We start from the raw sequence: 25,782 nt of genomic DNA, 5'->3' as shown, positions 1-25,782 counted from the left end.
TTTCCACTAAGATCAGGAACAAGACAAGGTTGCCCACTCTCACAACTATTATTCAACATAGTTTTGGAAGTTTTAGCCACAGGAATCAGAGAAGAAAAGAAATAAAAGGAATCCAAATCAGAAAAGAAGAAGTAAAAGTGTCACTGTTTGCAGATGACATGATACTATACATAGAGAATCCTAAAGATGCTACCAGAAAACTACTAGAGCTAATCAATGAATTTGGTAGAGTAGCAGGATACAAAATTAATGCACAGAAATCTCTTGCATTCCTATACACTAATGATGAAAAATCTGAAAGAGAAAATAAGGAAACACACTCATTTACCAGTGCAACAAAAAGTATAAAATACGTAGGAATAAACCTACCTAAGGAGACAAAAGACCTGTATGCAGAAAACTATAAGACACTGATGAAAGAAATCAAAGATGATACAAACAGATGGAGAGATATACCATGTTCTTGGATTGGAAGAATCAATATTGTGAAAATGACTATACTACCCAAAGCAATCTACATGTTCTATGCAATCCCTATCAAACTACCAATGGCATTTTTCACAGAACTATAATGAAAATTTTCACAATTTGTATGGAAACACAAAAGACCCCAAATAGCCAAAGCAATCTTGAGAAAGAAAAACGGAGCTGGAGGAATCAGGCTCCCTGACTTCAGACTATACTACAAGCTACAGTAATCAAGACAGTATGGTACTGGCACAAAATCAGAAATATAGTTCAATGGAACAGGATAGAAAACCCAGGGATAAACCCACGCACATATGGTCACGTTATCTTTGATAAAGGAGGCAAGAGTATACAGTGGAGAAAAAACAGCATCTTCAATAAGTGGTGCTGGGAAAACTGGACAGCTACATGTAAAAGAATGAGATTAGAACACTTCCTAACACCATACACAAAAATAAACTCAAAATGGATTACAGACTTAAATGTAAGGCCAGACACTCTAAAACTCTTAGAGAAAAACATAGGCAGAGCACTCTATGACATAAATCACAACAAGATCCTTTTTGAACCACCTTCTAGAGAAATGGAAATGAAAACAAAAATAAACAAATGGGACTTAATGAAACTTAACAGCTTTTTCACAGCAAAGGAAACCATAAACAAGATGAAAAGACAACCCTCAGAATAGGAGAAAATATTTGCAAATTAAGCAACTGACAAAGGATTAATGTCCAAAATATCCAAGCAGCTCATGCAGCTCAATATCAAAAAAAAAAATCAACCCAATCCAAAATGGGCAGAAGACCTAAATACACATTTCTCCAAAGAAGATAATACAGATTGCCAACAAACACATGAAAAGATGCTCAACATCACTAATCATTAGAGAAATGAAAGTCAAAACTACAATGAGGTATCACCTCACACTGGTCAGAATGTCCATCATTAAAAAATCTACAAACAGTAAATGCTGGAGAGGGTGTGGGGAAAAGGGCACCCTCTTGCAGTGTTGGTGGGAATGTAAATTGATACAGCCACAATGGAGAACAGTATGGAGGTCCCTTAAGAACTAAAAATAGAACTACCATACAACCCAGCAATCCCACTACTGGGCATATACCCTGAGAAAACCATAATTCAAAAAGAGTCATGTACCACAATGTTCATTGCAGCTCTAATTACAATAGCCAGGACATGGAAGCAACTTAAGTGTCCATTGACAGATGCATGGATAAAGAAGATGTGCCCCATATGAAAAATGGAATATTACTCAGCCATAAAAAGAAATGAAATCATGTTATTTGTAGTGAGGTGGATGGATCTAGAGTCTGTCATACAAAGTGAAGTAAGTCAGAAAGAGAAAAACAAGTACCATATGCTAACACACATATATGGAATCTAAAAAAAAAAAAAGGTTCTGCTGAACCTAGGGCCAGGAAAGGAATAAAGACACTGACGCAGATAATGGACTTGAGGACACAGGGAGGGGGAAGTGTTACCTGAGACGAAGTGAGAGAGTAGTATTGGCATATATATTTAAAATAGAAAGATAGTGGGAAGCAGCTGCATAGCACAGGGAGATCAGTTCAATGCGTTGTGACCACCTAGAGGGGTGGGAAAAGGAGAGTGGGAGGGAGATGCAAGAGGGAGGGGATATGGGGATATATGTATGCATATAGCTGATTCACTTTGTTATACGACAGAAGCTAACACAACATTGTAAAGCAATTATACTCCAATAAAGATGTTAAAAAAATTAATGAAGGAAGGAGAGATTGATCATGATGGCAGAGTAAGAGAGAATTCTAAAGGCAGCAAGAGAAAAACAACGAGTCATACACAAGAGAATCCCCATAAGGCTATCAGCTGATTTCTCTGCAAAAACTTTACAGGCCAGAAGGGAGTGGCATGATATATTCAAAGTGCTAAAAGGGGAAAACCTGGAACCTAGGATACTCTACCCAGCAAGATTATCATTTAGAATCAAAGGAGAGGTAAATAACTTTTCAGACAAGGAAAACTAAAAGAGTTCACCAATACTAAACCTACCCTCCAAAAAATGTTAAAAGATCTTCACTAAGTGGAAAAGAAGCAAAAATCTATAGGAAGGGGAAAATCACACTAGGAAAGGCAAATATATAGGAAGGACTGAGAATCAACAACTCAAATAAGCCAGTACAAGAATAAAAGACAAAAAAAATTGTTAAAGCAGCTATAACTACAATAAACAGTTAAGAGGTAAAGATAAAGATGTAAAATATGACATCAAAAACACAAAATGAGGACGAGGGGAGTAAAAATTGTAGATCATTTAGAGAGTGTTTGAACTTAAATGACTGCCTGTGTAAAACAAATAGATATAGTTATAGGTCAACATATATGAAGCCCATGGTAACCATAAATAAAAAACCTTCAAGAGATACACAAAATGTAAAAAGAAAGGAACACAAGCATACTACTAAAGAAAATCATCAAACCACAAGGGAAGACACAAAAAGGAAGAGAAATGAACAGAGAAGAACTACAAAAACAACTGGAAAACACATAGTGAAATGGCAATAGGTACAAAACTAACAATAATTACTTTAAATGTCAATGGACTAAATCCTCCAATCAAAGGACATAGAGTGGCTGATTGGATAACAACAACAACAACCATCTATATGCTGCCTATGAGAGATTCACTTCAGAACCAAAGACACACACAGATGGAAAGTGAGGAAAGTGAGGGTATGGAAAAAAATATCTCACACAAATGGAAATGACAAGAAAGTGGTGATAGCAATACCCATATTAGACAAAACAGCCTTTAAAATAAAGGCTATAACGAAAGACAAAGAAGACTATTATATAATAATAAAGGGATCAAAGAAGAGGATATTACACTCATTAACATATACACACTCATACAGGAGCACCTAAATATATATAAAAAAATAGTAACAGACATAAAAGGAGAAACTGACAGTAATACAATAATAGTAGGAGACTTTAACCCCCCACTGGCATCTATGGACAGATCATCCAGACATAAAATCAGTAAGGCAACAGAGGTCCTAAATAACACAATAAACTGGTGGAATTATTTGATAATTCAGGACACTACATCCAAAAATAAGTAGAATACACATTCTTTTCAAGTGCACATGGAACATTCTCCACGATAGATCACATACTAGTTCACAAAACAAGCCACAACAAATTTCTAAGAGGATAGAAATTATATCAAGCATGTTTTCCAACCACAATGGTATTAAACTAGAAATCAACTACAGAAAGAAAAATGGGAAAAGAACAAAAACGTGGAGACTAAACAACATGCTACTAAAAAACCAATGGGTCAATGATAAAATCAATAAGGAAATCAGAAAATACCTTGTGACAAATGAAAATAAAAACATAACTTTCCAAAATCTATGGGATGCACCGAGAGCATTTCTTAGATGGAGGTTCATAGCAATACAGGCCTTCCTCAAGAAACAAGAAAAATCTGAAATACTTAACCTACCACCTGAAAGAATTAGAAAAATAAGAACAAATAAAGCCCAAAGTCAGAAGAAGGAAGGAAATAATAAGGATCAGGGAGGAAATAAATAAAATAGAGATTAAAATATAGAAAATATCAATGAAAGCAAGAGCTGGATTTTTGAAAAGATAAACAAAATTGAGAAGCCTTTAGCTAGGCTCACCAAGAAGAAAAGAGAGATGACCCAAATAAACAAAATAAGAAATGAAAGGGGAAATTACAACCAATACCACAGAGACACAAAAAATTGTAAGAGAGTACCATGAACAGTTATATGCCAACAAATGGGATAATCTAGAAGAAATGGACAAATTTCTAGAAACATATAACCTGCCAAGACCGAGTCATGAAGAAACAGGTAATTTGAACAGGCCAATCACTAGAAGTGAAATTGCATCTTTAATTTAAAAAGCTCCTAGCAAACAAAAGCCCCAGACAGAATGGCTTCACAGGGGAATTCTACCAAACATATAAATAAGAACTTATACCTATCCTTCCCAAACTATACCCAAAAATTGAAGAAGAGAGAACACTCCCAAATTCATTCTATTGGGCCATTACCCTGATACCAAAACCAGACAAAGACACTACCAAAAAAGAAAATTAGAGGCCAATATCTTTGATGAATATAGATGCAAAAATCCTCAACAAATTATTGATATTAGCAAACATAATCCAATGAAACATAAAAAGAATTCTACACCGTGATCAAGTTGTGATACACCACATTAATAAAAGGAAAGACAAAAACCACATGATCATCTCAATAGATGCAGAAAAAGCTTTTGACAAAATTCAATATCCATTCATGATAAAAACTCTCAACAAAGTGAGTATAGAGGGAACATATGTCAACATAATAATGGCCATTTATGACAAACCCACAGCCAACATCATACTCAATGGTGAAAATCTGAAAGCCTTCCCACTAAATTCAGGAACAACACAAGGATGCCCACTCTCGATACCTTTATTTAACATAGTATTGGAAGCCCTAGCCACAACAATCAGATAAGAAAAAGAAATTAAAGGTATCCAAATTGGAATGGAAGAAGTAAAACTATCCCTACTTGGGGATGACATGACACTCTGTATAGAGAATCCTAAAGTCTCCATGCAAAAACTATTAGAATTAATAAATGAATTCAGCAAGGTTGCAGGATACAGGATTAACATACAAAAATCGTGTTTCTTTACACTAATAATGAAATATCAGAAAGAGAAAGTAAAAAAAATAAATGCCATTTAAAACTGAAAAAAAAAATACCTAGGAATAAACTTCACCAAGGAAGTGAAATACTTATACGCTGAAAACTATAAAACATTGATGAAGGAAACTGAAGATGATACAAAGAAACCGAAAGGTATCCTATGCTCTTGGATTGGGAGAATTAATATTATTAAAATGGCCATACTACCCAAAGTAGTATATAGATTTAATACAATTCCTATCAAAATACTCATGACATTTTTCACAGAACTAAATGAATAATCCAAAAATTCATATGGAATCATAAAAGACTCCAAATTGCCAAAACAATCCTGAGAAAAAAGAACAAAGCTGGTGGTATCATCCGAGTAGGCTTCAGACTATACTACAAAGCTATAGTAATAAAAACAGCATGTTATATCCTTATTAAAGTCTCCAGAAAGTGCAGCTCTGAAAAAAAAATAATAAAAATAAATAAAAACAGCATGGTATTGGCAGAAAAACAGACACATAGATCATTGGGACAGAAGAGAGGGCCCAGAAATAAACCCACACACTTACAGTCAATTAATCTATGATAAGGGAGACAAGACTATACAATGGAGAAAAGACAGTCTCTTCAACAGGTCATGCTGGGAAAACTGAACAGCCACATGTAGAACAATGAAAGTAGAACATTCCATTACAACATATACAATAATAATCTTAAAACTTAAGGTCTAAATATAAGACATGAAACCATAAAAATCCTAGGAGAGAACATAGGCAAAATGCTAACATAAATCATAGCAATATTTTCTTGGATCATTCTTCTAAGGCAAAAGAAATAAAAGCATATATAAGAAATAAAAGCAAAACTAAAAAACTGGGACCTAATTAAACTTAAAAGCTTTTGCACAGCAAAGGAAACCATCAACAAAATGAAAAGACAACCTATGGAATGGGAGAAAATATTTGCAAATGATGTGACCAACAAAGGGTTAATATCCAAAATATACAAAGAGTTCATACACCCCAATATCAAGACAACAACAGCAACAGTCCAATCAAAAAATGGGCAGAAGACCTTCTTTTCCAAAGAAGATATACAGATGGCTAACAGGCACATGAAAAGATGCTCAACATCACAAATTATTAGAGAAATGCAAATCAAAACCACAATGAGGTATCACTTCACACCTGTCAGAAAGCCTATCCTCAAAAAGTCTACAAGTAACAACAGTTGGAGAGGATGTGGAGAAAATGGAACCCTCATATAATGTTGATAGGAATGTAAATTGGTGCATCCACTATAGAAAACAGTATGGAATTTCCTCAAAAACTAAAAATAGGACTACCATATGATCCAGCAATTCCATTCCAGGGTATATATCCAGAAAAAATGAAAACACTAATTTGAAAGTATACATGCACCCCAATGTTTATAGTAACATTATTTACAATAGCCAAGACATGGAAGCAACCAAAGTGCCCATCAACAGATGATTGGGGGAATTCCTTGGTGGTCCAGTGGTTAAGACTTTGTGCTTTCACTGCCCTGGGACTGGGTTCAACCTCTGGTTGGAGAGCTAAGATCCCACAAGCCACACAGCATGGCCAAAAAACAACAACAAAAACAGATGATTGGATTAAGTGGTGTGTGTGTGTGTGTGTGTGTGTGTGTGTATACATATACACATGTAGCGTGTATATATATACACACACACATAGATTCCACATATGTGATCTCACACAGTATTTTTCTTTCTCTGTCTGACTTATTTCACTAAGCATAATATTCTCTAGGTTCATCCATATTGCTGCCAATGGTAGAATTTCATTCTTCTTTATGACTCAGTAGTATTCCATTCCATATCTAATACCACATCTTCTTTATCCATTTGTCTGTTGATGGATACTTGAGTGACTTCCATATATTGGCTATTGTAAATAGTACTGCTATGAACATTGGGGTGTGTGTATATTTTTGAATTAGTATTTTCATTTTTTCCAGATATGTACCCAGAATTGGAATTGCTGGATCATATGGTAATTTTATTTTTAGTTTTTTGAGGAACCTTCACACCGTTTTCAAGAGTGGCTGCACTAGTTTACATTCCCACCAACAGTGTATCAGAGTTCCCTTTTCTCTACATCCTCACCAACATTTGTTATTTGTAGACTTTTAAAAATTGAAGTGTAGTTGATTTACAATATTGTGTTAGTTTCAGGTATACAGCATAGTGATTCAGTATTTTTGCAGATTATATTCTATTATAGGTTATTACAGGATAATGGGTATAATTCCCTATGCTATAAAATATATCCTTGTTGCTTATCTATTTTATATATAGTAGTTTGTCCCTGTAAATACCATACCCCAAATTTGTCTCTCCTCCTTCCCTTTCCCCTTTGATAACCACGTTTGTTTTCTATTTCTGTGAATCTGTTTCTGTTTTCCATATACACTCATTTGTATTATATTTTATATTCCACAGATAAGTGATTCATATAGTATTTATCTTTGACTTATTTCACTAAACATTGATATTCTCTAGGTCCATCCATGTTGCTGCAAATGGCAGAATTTCATTTGGCTTTGTCGCTAATATTCCATTATATATACGTGTGTGTGTGTGTGTATGTGTGTGTGTGTATGTGTGTGCAATTGCTAAGCCCATCTGAACAAGGCAAGGGAGGAAATTAGAACCTCCCCTCTGCCAGCAGAGGTATGCAAAATTAGTCTTATTGACATGGCCCACTCTTTCCTGTGCTGTGCTGCCTATAAGTACTAGGTCTTGTTTGGATTCTCATTCTAACAAACCAACTATAAAAAAAAGAGTATACAAGACAAGAAGGAAATTTCAAACATGACTAGATAATTGATTCCACTTAGGAACTATTCTGAATAAACATTTTTCCAAAGAAAACATTCTAACCTCTTCATTTCCTTGCATCCCACCTTGGACTGGATCTTCCTAAATCCCTAGGGTTGGGTGTGATGGTGACACGCTCTAGGTAGGTTCTACCTCTGGGGATGGGGATTCTATGTCTGGCATAAGGGGGCAAGAAACACAGAAATATCATGACCTTCCAAATATCATGTTCTTCCAAACAGCAGAATTGGGTGGGGAAAAAAAGATTCTGCCTGGGAAATCTGAAACTCACCCAGAAATTCCAGGGCCGTTTGCCAGTGGAGAAGTCTCCCTGAGGATCCTAGGACTGCTCTGATCTGCTTAAACTCCTGAGACCTGGTCAGACGAAGACAGACTTCAAAAATGGATTCTTTATCTGTTACAGTAAGTTTCCTATCAGTAGCCAGTGAGAAGCAACCTCTACCTCCCTGATGTTGAGAGCCTGTTGGATGTCCTGCTACATCAGTGTGTGTGTGTGTGATGAGAGAGTGAGAGAGACAGCATGGAGAGTACTGTACTGTCAGAGGGAGTAGAGACTCAGAAGCTCACATTCTATAAATGAGCAGCTGGTTTACAGCAGAACTCACAGCACCTTCACTCTGGGCCTGATATCAGCACAGCCAATGTCCTCACCTGCATATGCCAAAGCCAATGGAGAAGGTCAGTGAATGTATTCGCTTCTGAAAACTGACTCTGCTTCTGTTGGTATTCATCAGAGATGAACACTCAATGTCTCCCTCAGAAACCACCTGTGTTCAGATCACACCAGGGCTCAGCACACAGTGGCCATAGATGAGATGTCACAGATCTTGACTCAGTTAACCCCTTGCTCTGTTTCTCCCTCTCTAGATGCCTAGCTATGTCTGCTTTCCCAACTCTCTCCGGTTAGTTGCTTCTTCCTCTGTATCTCCCCTCCATGTTTCCATCAGCTCTCTGAGTCTGCCCACCTGCCCTTCTGGCTCTGGCTGAGGGGCAGATGGCTTGGATGAGAGGGCTGGTCTGGTTTTGAGGTGACTTATCTACAAGGCAGAAAGAGCCCAGAGACCCCAGTTCTTCTGAGTCACCTGGTTGAAGTGAGAGGGTTCCAAACTCCTAGATTAAGGGTTCGGTTCTATACCATCCAAGGACATGTACCATTATGCTTATGTGGGCCTCTCCATCTGTTTCCTATTTGGCTTTTCATCTTTCTAAGAGTTTTTTCTCTCTTTTTCTCGCTTTCTGTCTGCTTTCACCATGTCCTTCATCTCCTTCTCTCTCGATCCCCATCTTTAGTAATTTTTCCATTCTCTTTCAGCATGAGTAGCAGAAAGGGCACTGTCCCAGGACCAGAAATTTTCTTTTGGTATTCATATTTTATTGATAAATGGCCTTGATCCACAGGGGTTTTGAGTACTAAAAGGCCACAATTAGAGTCTTGCCTCTATCTCTCTCTAGCTACTTGACAAGTCAGGTCACTTACTCTCCTGAGGTTCCATTTCCCCACTTTAAAGTCCTGTTAGTGACACCTTTTTAGAGCATGAAGTTCCTCCCAGGTTGTTGTGAGGCATATGTGAGAGAATCCAAACCATGGAGAGTCACAGAAGTGGAAGGGATTGTTGCAATTATGTTTTCACAATCTTTTCTTGTCTTATTTCTAATTTTCACTTTATTCCCCAATTTGACTTCATCTTCTGTTTTCTGTCCATCCACCTTTTTTCTTTTATCTGCCTCACAATGTATTTCTCTTCCTCCTTTCTCATTTGTGCTTTTCTCTCAATTCATTTGCCTGCATGAATAGTTTTCCTGTTTATCTGTGCATTTTTCTTTCCTGCTCCTTTGAGAAAAGATGGCTGAGGGTTCTCAAAGAGGTTTGTGAATATATTACAAAATAAGGCAAATAATATGAAAATTTGGCTTTTCCCATTTTTTCTAAGATATACAAAATAAATAAATTTAAAAAGAGGTAGGGCAAGGAGTCAAGATAGGACAGGAGTTTAATCTGATATACAAAAGAATTTCCTCATCCAGAACAGTGATTTTTTAAAAACCATAGTTTCTACCCAGGAATTTTCCATGGCAGTGGAATATTGGTTCAAGACCTTAAAAGATCTCTTCCAACATATGAAGTGCAAAGAAGAAAAGAAGGGAGAACAAAAGTGAAGAAGGTAATCTATGTGTACTAAGCAATTACTGTTTGTCAGTCACATTGAGTATAGTATTTTCCTTATCAATTAATCTTTACACCAATCGACAAAATGCTATTAGTAAGTTTATCTAATTCCAAACTCTAAGCTTTTTCTATACATCTGCCATATATGTGTGTATTTCACATGTGGATGTTAGATTTCAAAAACGTAGCTATGTCACCCCTAAATACTATGTATGTCATTGACCAGATAACTCTCTAGTTCTTTCCAAGACTTTCAGATGTAACTGTCTAATCTCCCTATCTTTGTATTTCTGGTTCTTTTTACAATCAGTACAATTTTTCAAGACAGCATAAATGACACTGTAGTTACATTAACTGTGGCCCTAAAAATGCAGAAAAGAGCCAATCTACTGCTCAGTTTTGACCTCATCAATCACAAAGTACCTCTGTATAATTTCCAGCAACCTCATCTTGTGCAAATAGCCAAACCCTTAATATTCAGGGACTAATCATTCTAAAAGTGGATTAACTGGTCACCTTTTCATCTTGTTTTCCCTCTACCTTTTAGAGTGTTGGAAGGAGGGGTTTTTTTCATGGGTGGACTCTTTTTCCAAATTATTTAAACCCCATTCCAGGGGTGGCTATTGTCAGGAGGTTTTATTTGATTTTCGCTTTATAGCTTAGATTGTGTCTCTGTAGAGGAAACTATGAACAACTATCAAGTGGAAAGGATAAGTGGATTTGAGATCCATCTAGAATTAAGAAAGTAGATTGAGAGAAAGATCTAAAATCACATCTCACTCGTGGATGCCAGAAGTTTCCTTGTGAATGCAGCCTGTGCTTCCATCTTGTCCATAGTAGTAAAGATCTGTCATACCAAGCAAGGGCCCTCACAATGTCAATCAGACCAACATGAGATATGAAGCATAGTTCAGGGTCCCTCAATTGCAGAAATGTGGAGACTTTGCAGTGGATCTAACTATAAATCTAGAAGAGACAGAGTAAGGGGGATAAGCCACATTTACCTTGAAAAATGTCTATATAACATAATAGAAAATATTATAATTTAACAAATTTGTAATATTTGTATGCTACATGGTAAAGAAAAGATTGAACATAAACCTTATTTTTTGCTGAGGCTATGACAACATAAATTGCTCTATAATAGTTGTAGGTTAGACCTAGCCAGGTATTTGATAGCAATATTCCTTTTAATTCCCATAAAAATCACAGAAGCTATTTAGATATTAATTCCACCATAGCCTAAAGGGAGTAAACTAAGTGTCCTAAAACCAATCCTCCTGTAAGCTTAATGATTAATTTTCACAATGACAGATTCACCTAAAATTCACATTTAATAAATTCATAACAGCTTGTATGTAGTTAAATGATCTCGGCTCTTTAAGAGTTTTCTATTTTTGCATCTGCTTAGGGGTCTGTATTTCTCTTAATTTTAACATCCAAGGAAATCATCGCAGAATATGATTGTCTGAAGTTCATATGTCTAGGAATTATTAAATTTGATAGACTTTGGTTAATAATACCGTGAGTTTAACCCTTCTAAATCCTTTTTGGTCCTTTGAGATGTGTATTTTTAGACACTTCAAGATTCTTTTAGCAAAGCCATTCCCACTTTATTTTCTTAGTTCCAATAGAATGGAAGCATCATGAGGACAATAATCTTGATCACTTGCTATTTCCCGAGTGTCTAAAACGGGACCTGGCTCACAATAAGTTCTTAATAAATATTTGTTGAGTGAATGAATAAATTAGATATTTATTAAGTTGTTTATTCCTTTTTAATATATCTAATATATTTTAATTACATACACATGTAACTATTTATTTATTAACAAACTAGTTATACACAATATTTATTCAGTTTAAGAAGGGTATTTTAAACACTAAGAGTAAGAAGATGCAATGGGTAAATGAGAAGTCTGTTTATCTTTGGTGCACTTTATAAGTCATAGCGAACTAATATTATTATGTATAATATCACTTTATACCTTAAAAATGTGTATCAAGCAACATATAAAAGTACAAGGAACCACTTTTAACATTTTGGTGAACTTCCTTTGATCTTTTATCAATGCAAAGGAAATTTCTTTTTAATTAATGCAGTCATGAGTATACCAAATATGCTGATTTATGTTTTGCTTTTTGTTTCACTTAAAATTATAAGTATTTCAACATCATTACACAGAGTTGTAATGTAATTACAAAACATAATTTTAATGACTGCATATTTCATTACTTTAATTTTCTATGGTATAGTTAACCATTTCTCTATTATAGCTTGTTATTTTTTGCTGTTATAAATAATGCTATGATTTGCAATTTTGTGTATAAAGCTCTGGTAATTAATTTTTTGGAGTAAATTTTTTAAATAGTTGATCCTATTCACATTTAGAAAACTTATTTAGCACTATGTGCCAGGCACTAGACCAAAAACTTCACATGTATTGATCCATTTAATCCTCATAATGATCCAATAATGTAGGTACTGTCATTATAATTCTTATCTTAGAGATGAGGAAGCTGAGCCATGTTAATTTAAGTCACCTAAGTTTACACAGTTGGTAAGTGTTGAAGCCAGAATTTTAATCCAGATAATTGGACTCTGGGGTCTGTATTATTAAAAAGACCTTACATTAAAAGGAATGAACATTTTTAAAGCTTTTGGTACATCTTGCCAAACTGCTTTCCAGCCAAGAATGGAATACCATTTAACCAGCACTGATGTTATAATTTTAAAATTTCTTTAATTTAATGGATCAGAAATGGTACCTAATTGTTTTAAAACTGTTGTTTGTTATTAATGAGTTTGAACACTTTTGGATGGTTTTCCACTTTTATGAATTATTAGTGCTTGTCTTTTTATCTCTTAAGATCTTGGTGTTTTGATAAGCTCTTTAAAAATAAATTTAATATATTATTGCCTCTTATATTTGCTTTTTTTGCTTTTGTTGTTCTACCAAAGTGTTCTGTTTGATTCTTCATGATTTTTTGTGTGACTTAGGAAAAGCCTGAATTCCTATAGGAGTCAGATACTGCAATTGAGTGACAATTAGGAGTCTTGGGACTGGGAAGGACTAGAGGCTTGTCCAAACAGGGAGACCATCACTGAACTCCACTAGTTGTTGATGAGAATAGGCACAGTGCAACAAGATCTTCTGATTGTTTTTCCCTGAGAAGTTAGCATCTAGAGTTTTATGTGCAATGTCCTTCAGAGGGAAGCTGTGGCTTAATAAAACACATCTGTGTGAGCCAGAAGACTAATGATTTATCACCTTTGGCACAGAAGTTCCCCTTCATTCAAAATTCAGTTCTATTTTCTTCCAGTTTTCTGTGAGCTTTTGAAATATATTCAAAATTTTATACAACTATAATTAAGTTGTGGTGTGAAGCTTAAAACAAACTAAAGAAAAGATTAATTTACATTTCTCAGTCCTGTTCCCTTGCCCTCAAGTTTCTCTCTTTTGTTCTTCGAAAGCAGAAGGATCAATGAAGTAATGAAGAAATATTAAACATTATTATGGTGGTTTCTCTAATTTAAAGGAACAGTTGTCCCTTTTTCTCTATATGATGGACTTATATTGAATGTTCTCATTTCCTGATTAATAGAATATGTTTTTGTTTGTTTAAAATTAAGGCAGGAGGATACATAGATCAATTGGAATTTAAAACTCCTTGATATGCTCAAAAGAAAGCTAAATAGAAAGGGAGAAGTACACAAAGTAATGCAAATTTTTCAGATTAAAACAATCTATCTAATTATGTACTAAATATTGCAAATTTGATAAATATGAATTTCAGAGAGATTTCAGTTAGTGGGTTACACAGTTAGAAAGTGATCAACAAAAATCATGCTGTTTAAATATTCATTTATTTGTTCAAAAACCATTAATCGAGAGCTTACTTTGTGCTGGAGAACCAGTAGATATTTTTGTTCCACTATTATGATTCTATAGTTATTTTTCTCTCACTATTTTGGCCCTGGGATTGATTTTATGTTAGTGAATAAAAGCATTTAAGTCAGAATTATACCAGCACCAATGAATTATTGACATGAATTACTCTTAATAATTCCATTAACCCAAATTAATTCCTTGATCAGTTTTCTAGTATAGTACTTAAAATATTTACAATTTTGTCATGTGAATAAAAATACTGAAATTATTTTGATCCAGACTAATTCATTTATGTTTAACTTATCAACACAGTTCTATCAGTCTTTTGTCCAAATTAATTTTACCATAATAGCTTCTGCTACTATGAGATTTGTTTTGTGGGCATTATTTTTATCCAGTCCCATTTTCCCAAGTCAAAATTTATAGATCTAAATCTTACCACATACAGTTTTACCCATTTTCAGTTTTATTTTGTATTGATTATTTCTCTCAGTTATATTTGGTATTTATTTCTTAGCTAATCCATGATAAAATTGTTAAATATCTCAGTATCGGTCTATTGCCAGAATTGTCTGTTATAAAGCTAATTTAATTCTTCTGATTATTTTGGGACCCTTGTATAAACTGTTCACAACAATTGTGGCTGAAAGAGCAACTAATGGGATCAAAAAATCTTACTTCTAAAAAAATTAAGTGATTTTTCACTAAAAGAAAGGTGGGGAGGAGATGATAGGTTTGGGGAAGGCTTCGCTGCGGAGGCAGTGTATGATTTGCATCACAAAAGATGAGAAAGAATTCACCAGATGCCAATAGGGGTGAAGGGCATTACATAGAAAACGACCAGTATGTGTAAAAGCGTGGAGTCAAGGAGTGGAGTGTGTGCATGGTAGGCACCAAATAAAAACTGAATGAATAAATAAATGGGTTTGTGTATGGTAAATAGTAAATGGAGTGTAGGGTGCATAAAACGGGTAGAGGAGGTTGAAATGAGAGAACGAAATGCTAATTGGGTATGGAGATGAGTGACAGAGAAGTGAAAGAGATCACTCCGTGTCCCACTTAAATTAGTGGCTGTATCTTTTTTTTTTTTAACATCTTTATTGGAGTATAATTGCTTTACAATGGTGTGTTAGTTTCTGCTTTATAACAAAGTGAATCAGCTATACATATACATATATCCCCATATCTCCTCCCTCTTGCGTCTCCCTCCCACCCTCAGTGGCTGAATCTTGATGCTATTAAACACAGAAGCAAACACAGAAGGAAGCACAGGCTCCAGTCCACTCTGCTTTTGCACCATTATGACCCGAAATGAGACCTGAGGCACTGGAATCTGTCTTTTTTGCAAAGACCACAGAAAAGATCTCTCATTACTCCTTGGTCAGTCACTTTGATGCTTTCAAATTCCTCATTAAAATCAGTAAAATATTCCTTTAGTCTAACCTAATACTCTTGTTGTACTTACCTCCATTTCCTATTATTCTGTCTTGCAAGAGTTGGAGAAGAGCTGGTCACCATATTTGAATAGGGGTATCTCCCAGAATGTTCCTTCTTAACCTCTTAAATCTTTCTTTTCAGTGTTCTTCTGATTCAACGCCCTCCATAATATATTCTTTTTCAAGGATGATCTGATCAGCCGGTTGGCCATCTTTTTCAAGGATGATCTGATCAGCCGGTTGGCCAAGGGTATTATATACATTGTATTTTTTTAATACAAAGTTTATGCACTTCTTTAGTTCTTATACTTTCCTCCATGCCTCCCATCATGTCTTCTTTAGTTGTTTCTTTCCTTATTTCTGGAAACTTTAAAGGTAATGAGGAAATAAGGATAGCAAGGCATGGTAAAAGGGCCTGTGAATGTTTAGCCTAAGGAAAAAAGGCTAAAATGGTTAATCACTATACCCAAATCTCAAAGGGAATTCCCCCCTCATAATATTAGGGACTAATTTCAAAGAATGAAGCCTATAACTATAATGAAATATGGATTATAACATATGTGTGTGTGCATAGTGTGTGTGTATTCCTGACTGAAATGGGACATTAATCAATTGTATAACATACAGGAGGTAGTGACATCTCTGCCCTAGGCACCTTGGTATAGTGGAAAACGTAGTCTAAGAACTTAAAAGGCCTGGTCTGAATCTCATTACTTTCATTTACTAGCTGTATGACCTTGCGCAAGTTACTTTAGCTCTCTGAGCTTCAGTTGTCCTCATCTGTAAAATAGAGATAGTATCTACTTCATAGGTTTTTGTAAGAGTTAAATGGGATAATATATGTGAATATGATTTGTAAGCTGTAAATTGCTGTAAATGAGTAAAGAAATTTTATCTGAGTAGACATTCATCTGTAATGATTTGAGAAATTTCATGTAAGGGATATAAGCTAACGGGGTACCATCTCTTCCAGAGAGGACCCCAACGTCAGATGTCCTCCCTGGGCCAGCTCATCCGCAGCCTCCGTGAGACTATCTTTCTTACCTGTTGAAGTGACTTGATGACAAACAGACCATTTCCAGCTATAGCAACAGAATGAGGTAAGACATGACTTCCATTTCCAGCTATAGCAACAGAATGAGGTAAGATTTTCGCATTTTATGTTTGTACCATAATATATATAACCAGTGCCCAATTGAGGGATATTTAAGTTATTTCTAGAGCAAAGATGAACAGTGGGGTCATAAGTGTTTTCTGTAACATTATTCTATTCCCTCCTAAGTAGAAAATCTGGCCTCCCTATAGGTTGTGGCAGAAACATAAAGAGAGAGGAAGAAATTCACCCTAATCCTAAAATACCTTCTGCAAATAATTCTGCCCATTCCTTTTCATTCCGGTGGTATGCCGGACCCATTTGGTACCAGCTCTGAAGAGCCAAGTGTTAAATTTTGAGGAATTTCAAGAACTGGTTGTTAAACACAGACATTATAAACAAATTTTAATTAACTACTAAATATATTACAAAACAAAGGTAATACTCAAAATTCATCACTTCCTAAGTTTTTCACTACATTTTACTATTATCTATGCTCTCAAGGTTATATATTTACATCTATTGTATCTATATGGTTGGAAAACCATACAATAGTGACCTAATTTGCATCCCTTCCTAACTCCACGTTTAGTGGTATCACATTTCTAGTGAAATAGGTCATAGTGGGTGTATTTATACCATGGAGATTGGCAAATGCTACAAATCAGGTGACCCTATTGGAGCCATCTGTTAAACACGTACCAACTTACTACTCCTTTAATTCATTTGTCAAATGCTTTGGCTAGTAATTGTAGGGCATCCAAAAGCCTGAAGCTGTGGGGATAGTTGACAGTGCAGCTTGTGGAATCAGACTCCTCAGATTTGAATTCAAGCTTCACTACTTACTCCCTGTGTGACATTGGGCAAATTACTGACCTTTTCTGTGTATTTGTAAAATAAGGATAAAAGAAAGACTACCTTCTCCATGTACGGTTTTGAAGCTTTAAAAACTTACTACCTATAACACATCAGAACAAACAAGACGTAACACATAGTACATATCAATTATTTTACTTTAGATAAATTTTAAAATTATGACATGGAATCCTCTTTAAAGTACTATTTTATAATACTAAGAAATTTTAAAAATCAGGTGTCACTACTGAATTTTATCAAATGCCTTAATATCTCATTGATCAGAATTTTCTCACCTTTGACATATTACTATGGTAGTTACAGTACTAAAATTCCTAATATAAGCAGATCCTTAAATCACTGGAATGGATTTCACTTGGTCATGGTGCAGTATTCTTTGAATGCACTGATTAATTCCATTTACTAATAGTTAACTTTGCCTATGTCATCATTATTAATAAATTATCTTAGTTATAATTTTCTTTTGTGTACTTTTTTCAGGTTTTGGTATCAATGGTTTGATGACTTTGTAAAAGTAACCAGGGAGCCATTATTTTTTCTGTCCTTATAAACAGTTTCAGTAGCCTTCACATATATCTGATTGCTGCAAGATTAGAAACAACTCATTTAGGGAGCTCTCAGGGCCTGGAGCTATTTGGGGCATAGCTCTTTGTCAACTTTCTCTATTTTATCAATAGTAGTTCTCAAACTTGGCTACAACATTGGAATCACCTGGGAAGCTTTTAAAAACACTGAGGCCTGAGTCCCTCTCAGTACATTCTGTTTTAATTATGTCTCGTATGCAGCCTGGGCATGGGGACATTTTCTTCAAGTGACTATAATGTGAAGCCAAAGTTCAGAACTGCTGCGTTTCATTCAGGATGTTAGTTTAATTTGGTTTCTGTATTTTCTTTAATGAATTTTAGTGATTGATATTTACCTAGAAAGTTATCTTTTCTTCCAGGCTTTCAAACAGATTGTCATAGTGTTTAGCAAAGTATTGTTGCATAATTATTTTTATTTCCTTTGTGGCTGTTATTATTTCAACTTTTCTATTTATAATTTGTGTATTTATGCTTTCTTCCTCCCATCTCATTTTTGTTGTTGTTATTACATAAATAATAGTTTGTCTATTTTATTGGTTTTTTCAAAGGACCAATTCCTGAATTTATTTATTAACTCTATTTTTTTCTGTTTTGGTATTCAATAATTTCTCCTTTGATCTTTCCATATATTCCCTTTCTGGTCTTCCTTATGTTAATTTTGTTTATCTGCTTCTAATCTCTTGAGCTATTTCATTTCATTTTATTTCATTTCATTTATCTCTATTTCTTTTTCTTAATACAAGTATTTCAGGCTATTAACTTTTCCTTTAACAAATATCTGTGTATATATTTATTAACATATGCTACCTTTTATTATCATTTTTTAGATTGTCTGTAATTACTGTTTTGATTTCCTGTTTGATCTAAGAGTTGTTTTCAGAGGACTTTTTCTTTTCCAATTTTCAAGTAGGTGGGGTGTTTTTCATAATCATGTCTAGTTTTTTTTTTTTTTTTTTTTTTTTTTAGAAATTCACGTTCTTCTTTTTTTTATTTATTTATTTATGACTGTGTTGAGTCTTCGTTTCTGTGTGAGGGCTTTCTCTAGTTGCGGCAAGTGGGGACCACTCTTCATCGCGGTGCGCGGGCCTCTCACCATCGCGGCCTCTCCTGTTGCGGAGCACAGGCTCCAGACGCGCAGGCTCAGCAATTGTGGCTCACGGGCCCAGTTGCTCCGTGGCATGTGGGATCTTCCCAGACCAGGGCTCGAACCCGTGTCCCCTGCATTGGCAGGCAGATTCTCAACCACTGCGCCACCAGGGAAGCCCTCATGTCTAGTTTTATTGTCACAAAATCCCTTCTGAATTAGTTAGACAATCCTTCTAAAACATCTGCTTGATCTTAATTGAACATGTGTAACACCAGGCACTTAAAAAGGAAAAGCAACTGGTATAAGTTTAATAAACAGAAAAACAAGTGGCACGAAAAAAATTCAGTGGTGAAATTTAAATATTCACATGGCCAGATCTTCCTACCTAACATATCTGGTACATTTGGGTTAATTTAAAAAAGTCACTCCCTCTCAGGGAAGGATTAGAAGAAAGGCACCACTTCCTCTGAATTCACACAGCCCCTCACCAGGGTGCACAGCATGGTAAGTTGAGCAAAGGCTGGACTTCAGCATCCACTCTTCCCTTCAGGAGCCTTTGTACAGTGCACAATGGTACAACACTCTTGGCAGCCCTGCTGATCAAAAGAATGTTATCTACAATTTATCAAAGCAATACATTCTAAATTTAAATATTCAGGACTTCCCTGGTGGCACAGTGGTTAAGAATCTGCCTGCCAATGCAGGGGACACGGGTTCAATCCCTGGTCTGGCAAGATCCCACTTGCTGCAGAGCAACTAAGCCTGTGTGCCACAGCTGCTGAACCTGCGTGCTAGAGCCGTGAGCCACAGATACTGAGCCCCCGCGCTACAACTACTGAAGCCCGCACGTCCTAGAGCCTGCGCGCCACAACTACTTAGCCTGTGTGCTGCAACTACTGAAGCCCGCGTGCCTAGAGCCCGTGCTCCGCAACAAGAGAAGCCACCGCAATGAGAAGCCCACGAAGGGCAGTGAAGAGTAGCCCCCACTCGCCACAGCTAGAGAAAAGCCCATGCGCAGCTACGAAGACCCAACGCAGCCAAAAAAAAAATTCTTTCTAATTTAAATATTCAGTAAGAGTTTACTTCTTTTCTTGAAGTAAAAAAATAATAAGCAAACAACATTCCTTTTTTTTCCCACTTGGATTTGACAGGGTTTTTTTCATCTTCATTGAGGTATAATTTTAAAAAGTGTATGATATTTAAGTGTGCAATGTGATGATAAACAATATTCCTAAGGAAATCCCCATACACAAGCTGACACCTGTGCTCTTTTTCTCTCATCAAGGGGAGAAAATAAATAGAATTTTTAAAAATCGCCTCTATATGGAAATTTAAGGATTTCAATACCTAGTTTTAGTGTAGTGAATATGGTCTGAACTGTTTTGGATCTTTGGAATTCGTTTAAGATTTTTTTATACTCTAATATACCAATAATATGTTGCAAGTGTTCCATGACCCTTCAAAAAGGTATATTCCCTGTATGGAGGCAATGAAGTTTGAAATACATCTACTTATAAATGTGTGCTTTTTGGTTAATATTATCCATATTTTATATGGATTATCTATACTCTTACCCCCTGATCTAATGTCTTAAGATATAGTATAATCTCCATGAGGTCAGTGAGGAAGTTCTCATGCATGATTGAATATCCTTGGCACCTAGCTCAATGTCTGAATACAGTAGGCTTTCATTTATTAAATGAATAAAACATTTTTGACTGTAAAGTGGAGCGGAGTGCAATTGTTCCCAGTTCCCCCATTCAAATGAAGAATGAATTCTTATCCTTTTTTAGTTTCTCCCTATTCAACTTGTATTGCATCCCCCAACCTGGAATCAACTGTAAATACTGCATTTCTTCTTGAAAATATACTTCTCCCCCTCACTTAAGTTACTATGGAAGGTCCTACTCAGGCTTTGTGTTGGTCTTAAAAGATTTTGATATATAAACATAGAAAAAAAGAAACTACTGAAAAGACATGAACTAAAATATAGATGTGGTTTCCCTCTGGTTGATTCTTTTTATTTATTTATTTTGCTTTTGCTTTTTGGTATTTTCCAGATGTTCTACAATGAGCAAGCATTAGTTTTATAGTTAAAAGAACAAAAAAAATTGTAATTAGAAATAACAGTCGTTTTCTTCTCTAATATTTCTACTCTTTGGCTTGAGTCCTACTCATTGAGGTTACACAGAAAAAGTAAATTCTCTCTTCTACATGAAAAACCTATCTACATTTAAAGGGACCTCTCAGAGTTTCCCTAAGTCTTCCCTTTAAAGGTTCCTTTAAAAGTTTGTCATGTGGTTCCTAGATCATTCACCATCTTTTTTGTCTCTGAACATAATCCCTTTGGTGGATAATCATTTAAAATAGAGGTCAGAACAGGATACAGTATTTCAGGTACAGCCTGATTCACACAAAGAACAATAGAGTCTCCCTTGTTTCATATATGGTTCCATTATTGCTGCCTACAATAGTATTAGATTTTCAGTGCCCATGACACTGCTGACTCGCATAGAGTTTACTGAAATTCCCATCTTTTTCATGCATTTTCCCTTAATCTATTTTTATACAAGTGGGTAAAACCTATACACAACTATCTTATCTGTGCTTTATATGTCCTCTTTTCTCAAGCAGGCCCCAGATGGTAGACACAAGGAATGAGAGCATAGTGACAGAGTTTATCCTCGTGGGCTTTGAGCAGAGCTCCCCTTCCACTCGGGCATTGCTCTTTGCCCTCTTCCTAGCCCTCTACAGCCTTGCCATGGCCATGAATGGCCTCATCATCTTCATCACCTGGACAGACCCCAGGCTCAACAGCCCTATGTACTTCTTCCTTGGCCACCTGTCCTTCCTGGATGTCTGCTTCATCACCACCACCATCCCACAGATGCTGATCCACCTGATGGTGAAGAACCATATTGTCTCCTTTGTCTCTTGCGTGACCCAGATGTACTTGGTCTTCTGTGTGGGTGTGGCTCAGTGCATCCTCTTGGCTTTCATGGCCTATGACCGTTATGTTGCTATCTGCCACCCACTTAGCTATGCCCAGATCATGAGCCAGCAGGTCTGTGTGAGGCTGGTAAGTACTGCCTGGTTCTTCGGGCTGATCAACGGCATCTTTCTTGAGTATATGTCATTCCGGAATCCCTTCTGCAGAGACAACCACATAGAAAACTTCTTCTGTGAGGCCCCCATAGTGATCACCCTCTCTTGTGGAGACCCCCAGTTTAGTCTGAGAGTCATCTTTGCCGATGCCATCGTGGTGCTGCTCAGCCCCATGGTGCTCATTGTCATCTCTTATGCCCGCATCCTGGCCTCCATCCTGGGCAGAGCCTCCTGCTCTGGTCTGGGGAAGACCTTCTCTACTTGTGCCTCCCATCTGACTGTGGTCATTTTTCTCTACACCTCAGCCATGTTCTCTTACATGAACCCCCGCAGCACACACGGTCCTGACAAAGACAAGCCTTTCTCTCTCCTCTACACCATCATCGCCCCCATGTGCAACCCCATCATCTACAGTTTTCAAAATAAAGAAATGAAAGGGGCCATGGTGAGGGCCCTTGGGAGGAGTAGCCTTTCCCAGGCAGAGTCTGTCTAGTGGGAAGACTCCTGGCGGGCCAGCTACTTCCCCTGACTTCCCCTCCCTCAGCCCACACAGGTAGGAGATTCACTAGCTGACAGTCTCCAGGAAAGCATACTCATGGCTTCCTTTCTACTAGTATCAGACCTGGAAGATCCTGTTGATGTCTAATAATGCTCATCTATCTGATTTCACTTCCACCATAGATTGATCCTTTCAAACTTCTCTTAGTTATACATTTTCATGATTGGAGGGGCAAGTGTAATGAAATGGAGAAGTATATTCCAAAATTTGGGGAAAGGTAGTATGGTCCTCTAGAGAAAGTCAGTGAAGAGGATGACCAGTCCATTCTTCCCAGAGCAGTTCTTTCCAGGGCAAAGTCAATTGGTAGGAGACTTAGGATTGGGAAAGGAGCAGACTGAGAGCCATGAGGGAAACAAAGGGATGTGTGGAAGATAGGAAAAAGGCAATGAGTGCGAGAAATATGCCATAAGGTGTGTGACACCATCCCTGTATGGTGGCCTCAAAATTCCCCATGAAATTTGTACCCCCATATAAGAACTGATTAATAGGATTACTTCTCAGAGGAAGCAAGAGGAGGAGCTGTATGCCAAATACATGTGGATTATTGATGGGGAGGAGGAAGGGCAGAAGCAAGAACAAAGTCTGAGGAGAGCACCCACTTCCCCAGGTTGTAAACTGGGGGTGGGAGCTATAGGTCAAAATCTCCTAGGGTCAGGGAAAGTTTGAGTGACATCTGCATTGTACAAGAATATAAAAAGTGCACTTTGACCTATTTGCACATTTATTTGCTTCCACTTGTAAATTTTGTCACCAGCCTGGATGCAGTTTGTGCAGTTTAAATGTATCTTTTTTTTTTTCATGAAGATTCCTTCCTATCTCTTGCTTTACCTATAATATACTATATTTCCTGAGACTCTACTCCCACCTCTACCTTCTTTCTTCCGCACCACTATTCCATTACCCAAAGTCTAGAGCAGGGGTTCTAAGTGGGGATGATTTTCCCCCCAGGGGTATTTAGCAATATCTGAAGACATTTTTTGCTTGTCACTACTGGAGAAAGAGTATGCTGCTGGCATCTAGTAGGTAGAGGCCAAAGATGCTGCTGAACATTCTACAATACACAGGACAGCCCCTAAAATAAAGAATTGTGTGGCCCAAGATGTCAATAATGCCAAGGTTGAGTATTCCCGATCTAGAGATGAGGTATGAAAAGGGCAGAATCATAAAGATGAGAGTTATTGATCTGGGGAGTGAAGAGAGAGGAGGAAACCAAGGAGAATTTAGAACACAGAATTCTATCTGCAAAGTCATTTACTGCTGGACTGTGGGCAGGATTTCTGCTGGCCCTGCCATGGCAACAGGCTATGTAAGTACTTGTAATAAAACCTTCCCTAAAACCTCTGTGTTTGTCTCTATTTGAGCTTACCCCTATCCATCCCCCCAAGTTTTTTCAAGTTATAGGAATTTCCTATTCAATCATGCCCTTCTGTCTATCACCAGTGTGGACTCCTACTTAAATTCTGCCCTTTTCCTCTGTTACTTCCAACCAAACTTCATCCACCCAACATCCATCCTTTCCTTGTTCCCACCAATCTCACATTCTTGCCTACCTCAGTCTTACCCTTCATCACCTCTGCTTGTTTGCAGTGGGACTCTTACAAATGCCATTTAGTGCAACCTGTGGAAGCCATGTAACCTCTTATGGAAATACTCCCTAGAATTTTGACACTTTTCTCATCCCCTTTACCAATCTCCTTCTTTTACCAATGCTTATATTTCCCCACCCGTATGCTCCACCCATCCTGAAGGGTCTGCTCTACCTTTCATGTGTGCTGGATTTTTTTTTTTTTTTTTGCCCCTCTAGAAATAAATATACACCTTCTCCCCCTGATCTGGGTCCTGGTAGAAAAACCTTTGTTGACTGCCTCAATGGGCTTCATTACCTTCTAGGCTCTGGTTGGGTTCAACTAATAAGAGTGTCTTAGTAGGATAGAGGAAGGCAGGAAGAGAGTGAGTGAGTGTGTTTACTTTCCTGTCTCCTTCCCTGATGTTCCAGAGCCCCTGTCAAGTGGCCTTGTTTTACAGCTCCCTTCCCTGTCCCCGGAAGGTAATACCTGCTCCCCCTCTTGAGAGCCCAGGATGTTTTACCACCCTTCTTTGACTCCCCTTAATCTTGTCCACATCCCCTCATTGGCCCTACTTAAGTATGCCAACTATTTCCTTCCACCACACCAACTGGCTCAGTAATAGGTACCAGGCATCTAGTACAAAAACAAATGGAAAATTTCTCAAAATAGACCATATGTTGGTCCATAAAGCAAATCTTAAAACATTTCAAAGATATGGAATCACACAGACCAAGATCTCTGATCATGTTACCGAAATGCAAGTCTGTGTGCCTGATGCACAGTGAGGCCAAACAATACCAAAACGCCAGAGTTTGGAACAGAGAAAGGTTTATTGCAGGGCCATGAAGGAGATGGGTGGCTCATGCCTTAAAACCCCCAAACTACCTGAAAGCTTTCAGCAAAGCCCTTTTATAGGAAAGGTGAGGGAGGGGCGTTGTTAGTTGTTGCAAATGTCTTGGTGTCAGATCCTTTGTTCTTGAGGTCAGTCAAAGTCAGGTAATGATGTTCCTGTAAATCTCCACCAAACAAATGTTACTCTCTGTTCTGACAAGAAAGGAGAAGGTCCCAAGGCACAACTTTCACCCTTTGAGGTCCAGGCCTGGCTAAGAGAAGGGGGTCCTTGCGGGGGCGGGGGCGTTACCCTGCCCCAGAGCATTCGTCCAGCACCCAATCTGGGTCCTCCTGCCAGTGCCCAGGCCTGGCTGAAGAGGCAGATCTCAGTTGGTGGCTCCCTCAGGGCCAGGTCATACATCGCTGAGGGAGCCAGGAACCCAGGACCCAGCTAGCCCAGTGTGACTCCTCAGGCCACCTGAACGATGTGGCCATTAGGTTGC

The 25,782-nt window shown here is 37.2% G+C and overlaps 1 protein-coding gene across 8 annotated transcripts; it reads left to right on the top strand.

The window, feature by feature from the left end:
* The first annotated feature begins 8,229 nt into the window (after nt 1-8,229).
* OR10AD1 (olfactory receptor family 10 subfamily AD member 1) lies at nt 8,230-24,217 on the top strand. 8 transcript variants are annotated; one of them, XM_082352527.1, is made up of 3 exons: nt 8,230-8,482; nt 10,142-16,718; nt 21,851-24,217. In XM_082352527.1, the coding sequence occupies exons 2-3, from the start codon at nt 16,684-16,686 to the stop codon at nt 22,812-22,814; spliced, it is 999 nt and encodes a 332-aa protein (XP_082208653.1). In that variant the 5' UTR covers nt 8,230-8,482; nt 10,142-16,683; the 3' UTR covers nt 22,815-24,217. The 8 variants fall into 8 exon arrangements, with proteins under 8 accessions (XP_082208653.1, XP_082208654.1, XP_082208652.1 ...); XM_082352528.1 differs by having other exon boundaries at nt 8,230-8,758; nt 16,550-16,718; XM_082352526.1 differs by having other exon boundaries at nt 8,230-8,758.
* Nucleotides 24,218-25,782: the final 1,565 nt, after the last annotated feature.

This window comes from Balaenoptera borealis, assembly GCF_965194805.1.
Source record: "Balaenoptera borealis genome assembly, chromosome: 13".
NCBI lineage: Eukaryota > Metazoa > Chordata > Mammalia > Artiodactyla > Balaenopteridae > Balaenoptera > Balaenoptera borealis.
Note: the sequence above shows the minus strand (reverse complement) of the source record. Positions and strands in the feature narration are given on the sequence as shown.

Coding starts and splice junctions, on each gene's coding strand:
- OR10AD1 (XM_082352527.1), top strand. CDS start 16,684: ATGACTTCCATTTCCAGCTATAGCAACAGAATGAG. Junction 16,719..21,850: donor AGCTATAGCAACAGAATGAG/GTAAGATTTTCG, acceptor TTTCTCAAGCAG/GCCCCAGATGGTAGACACAA.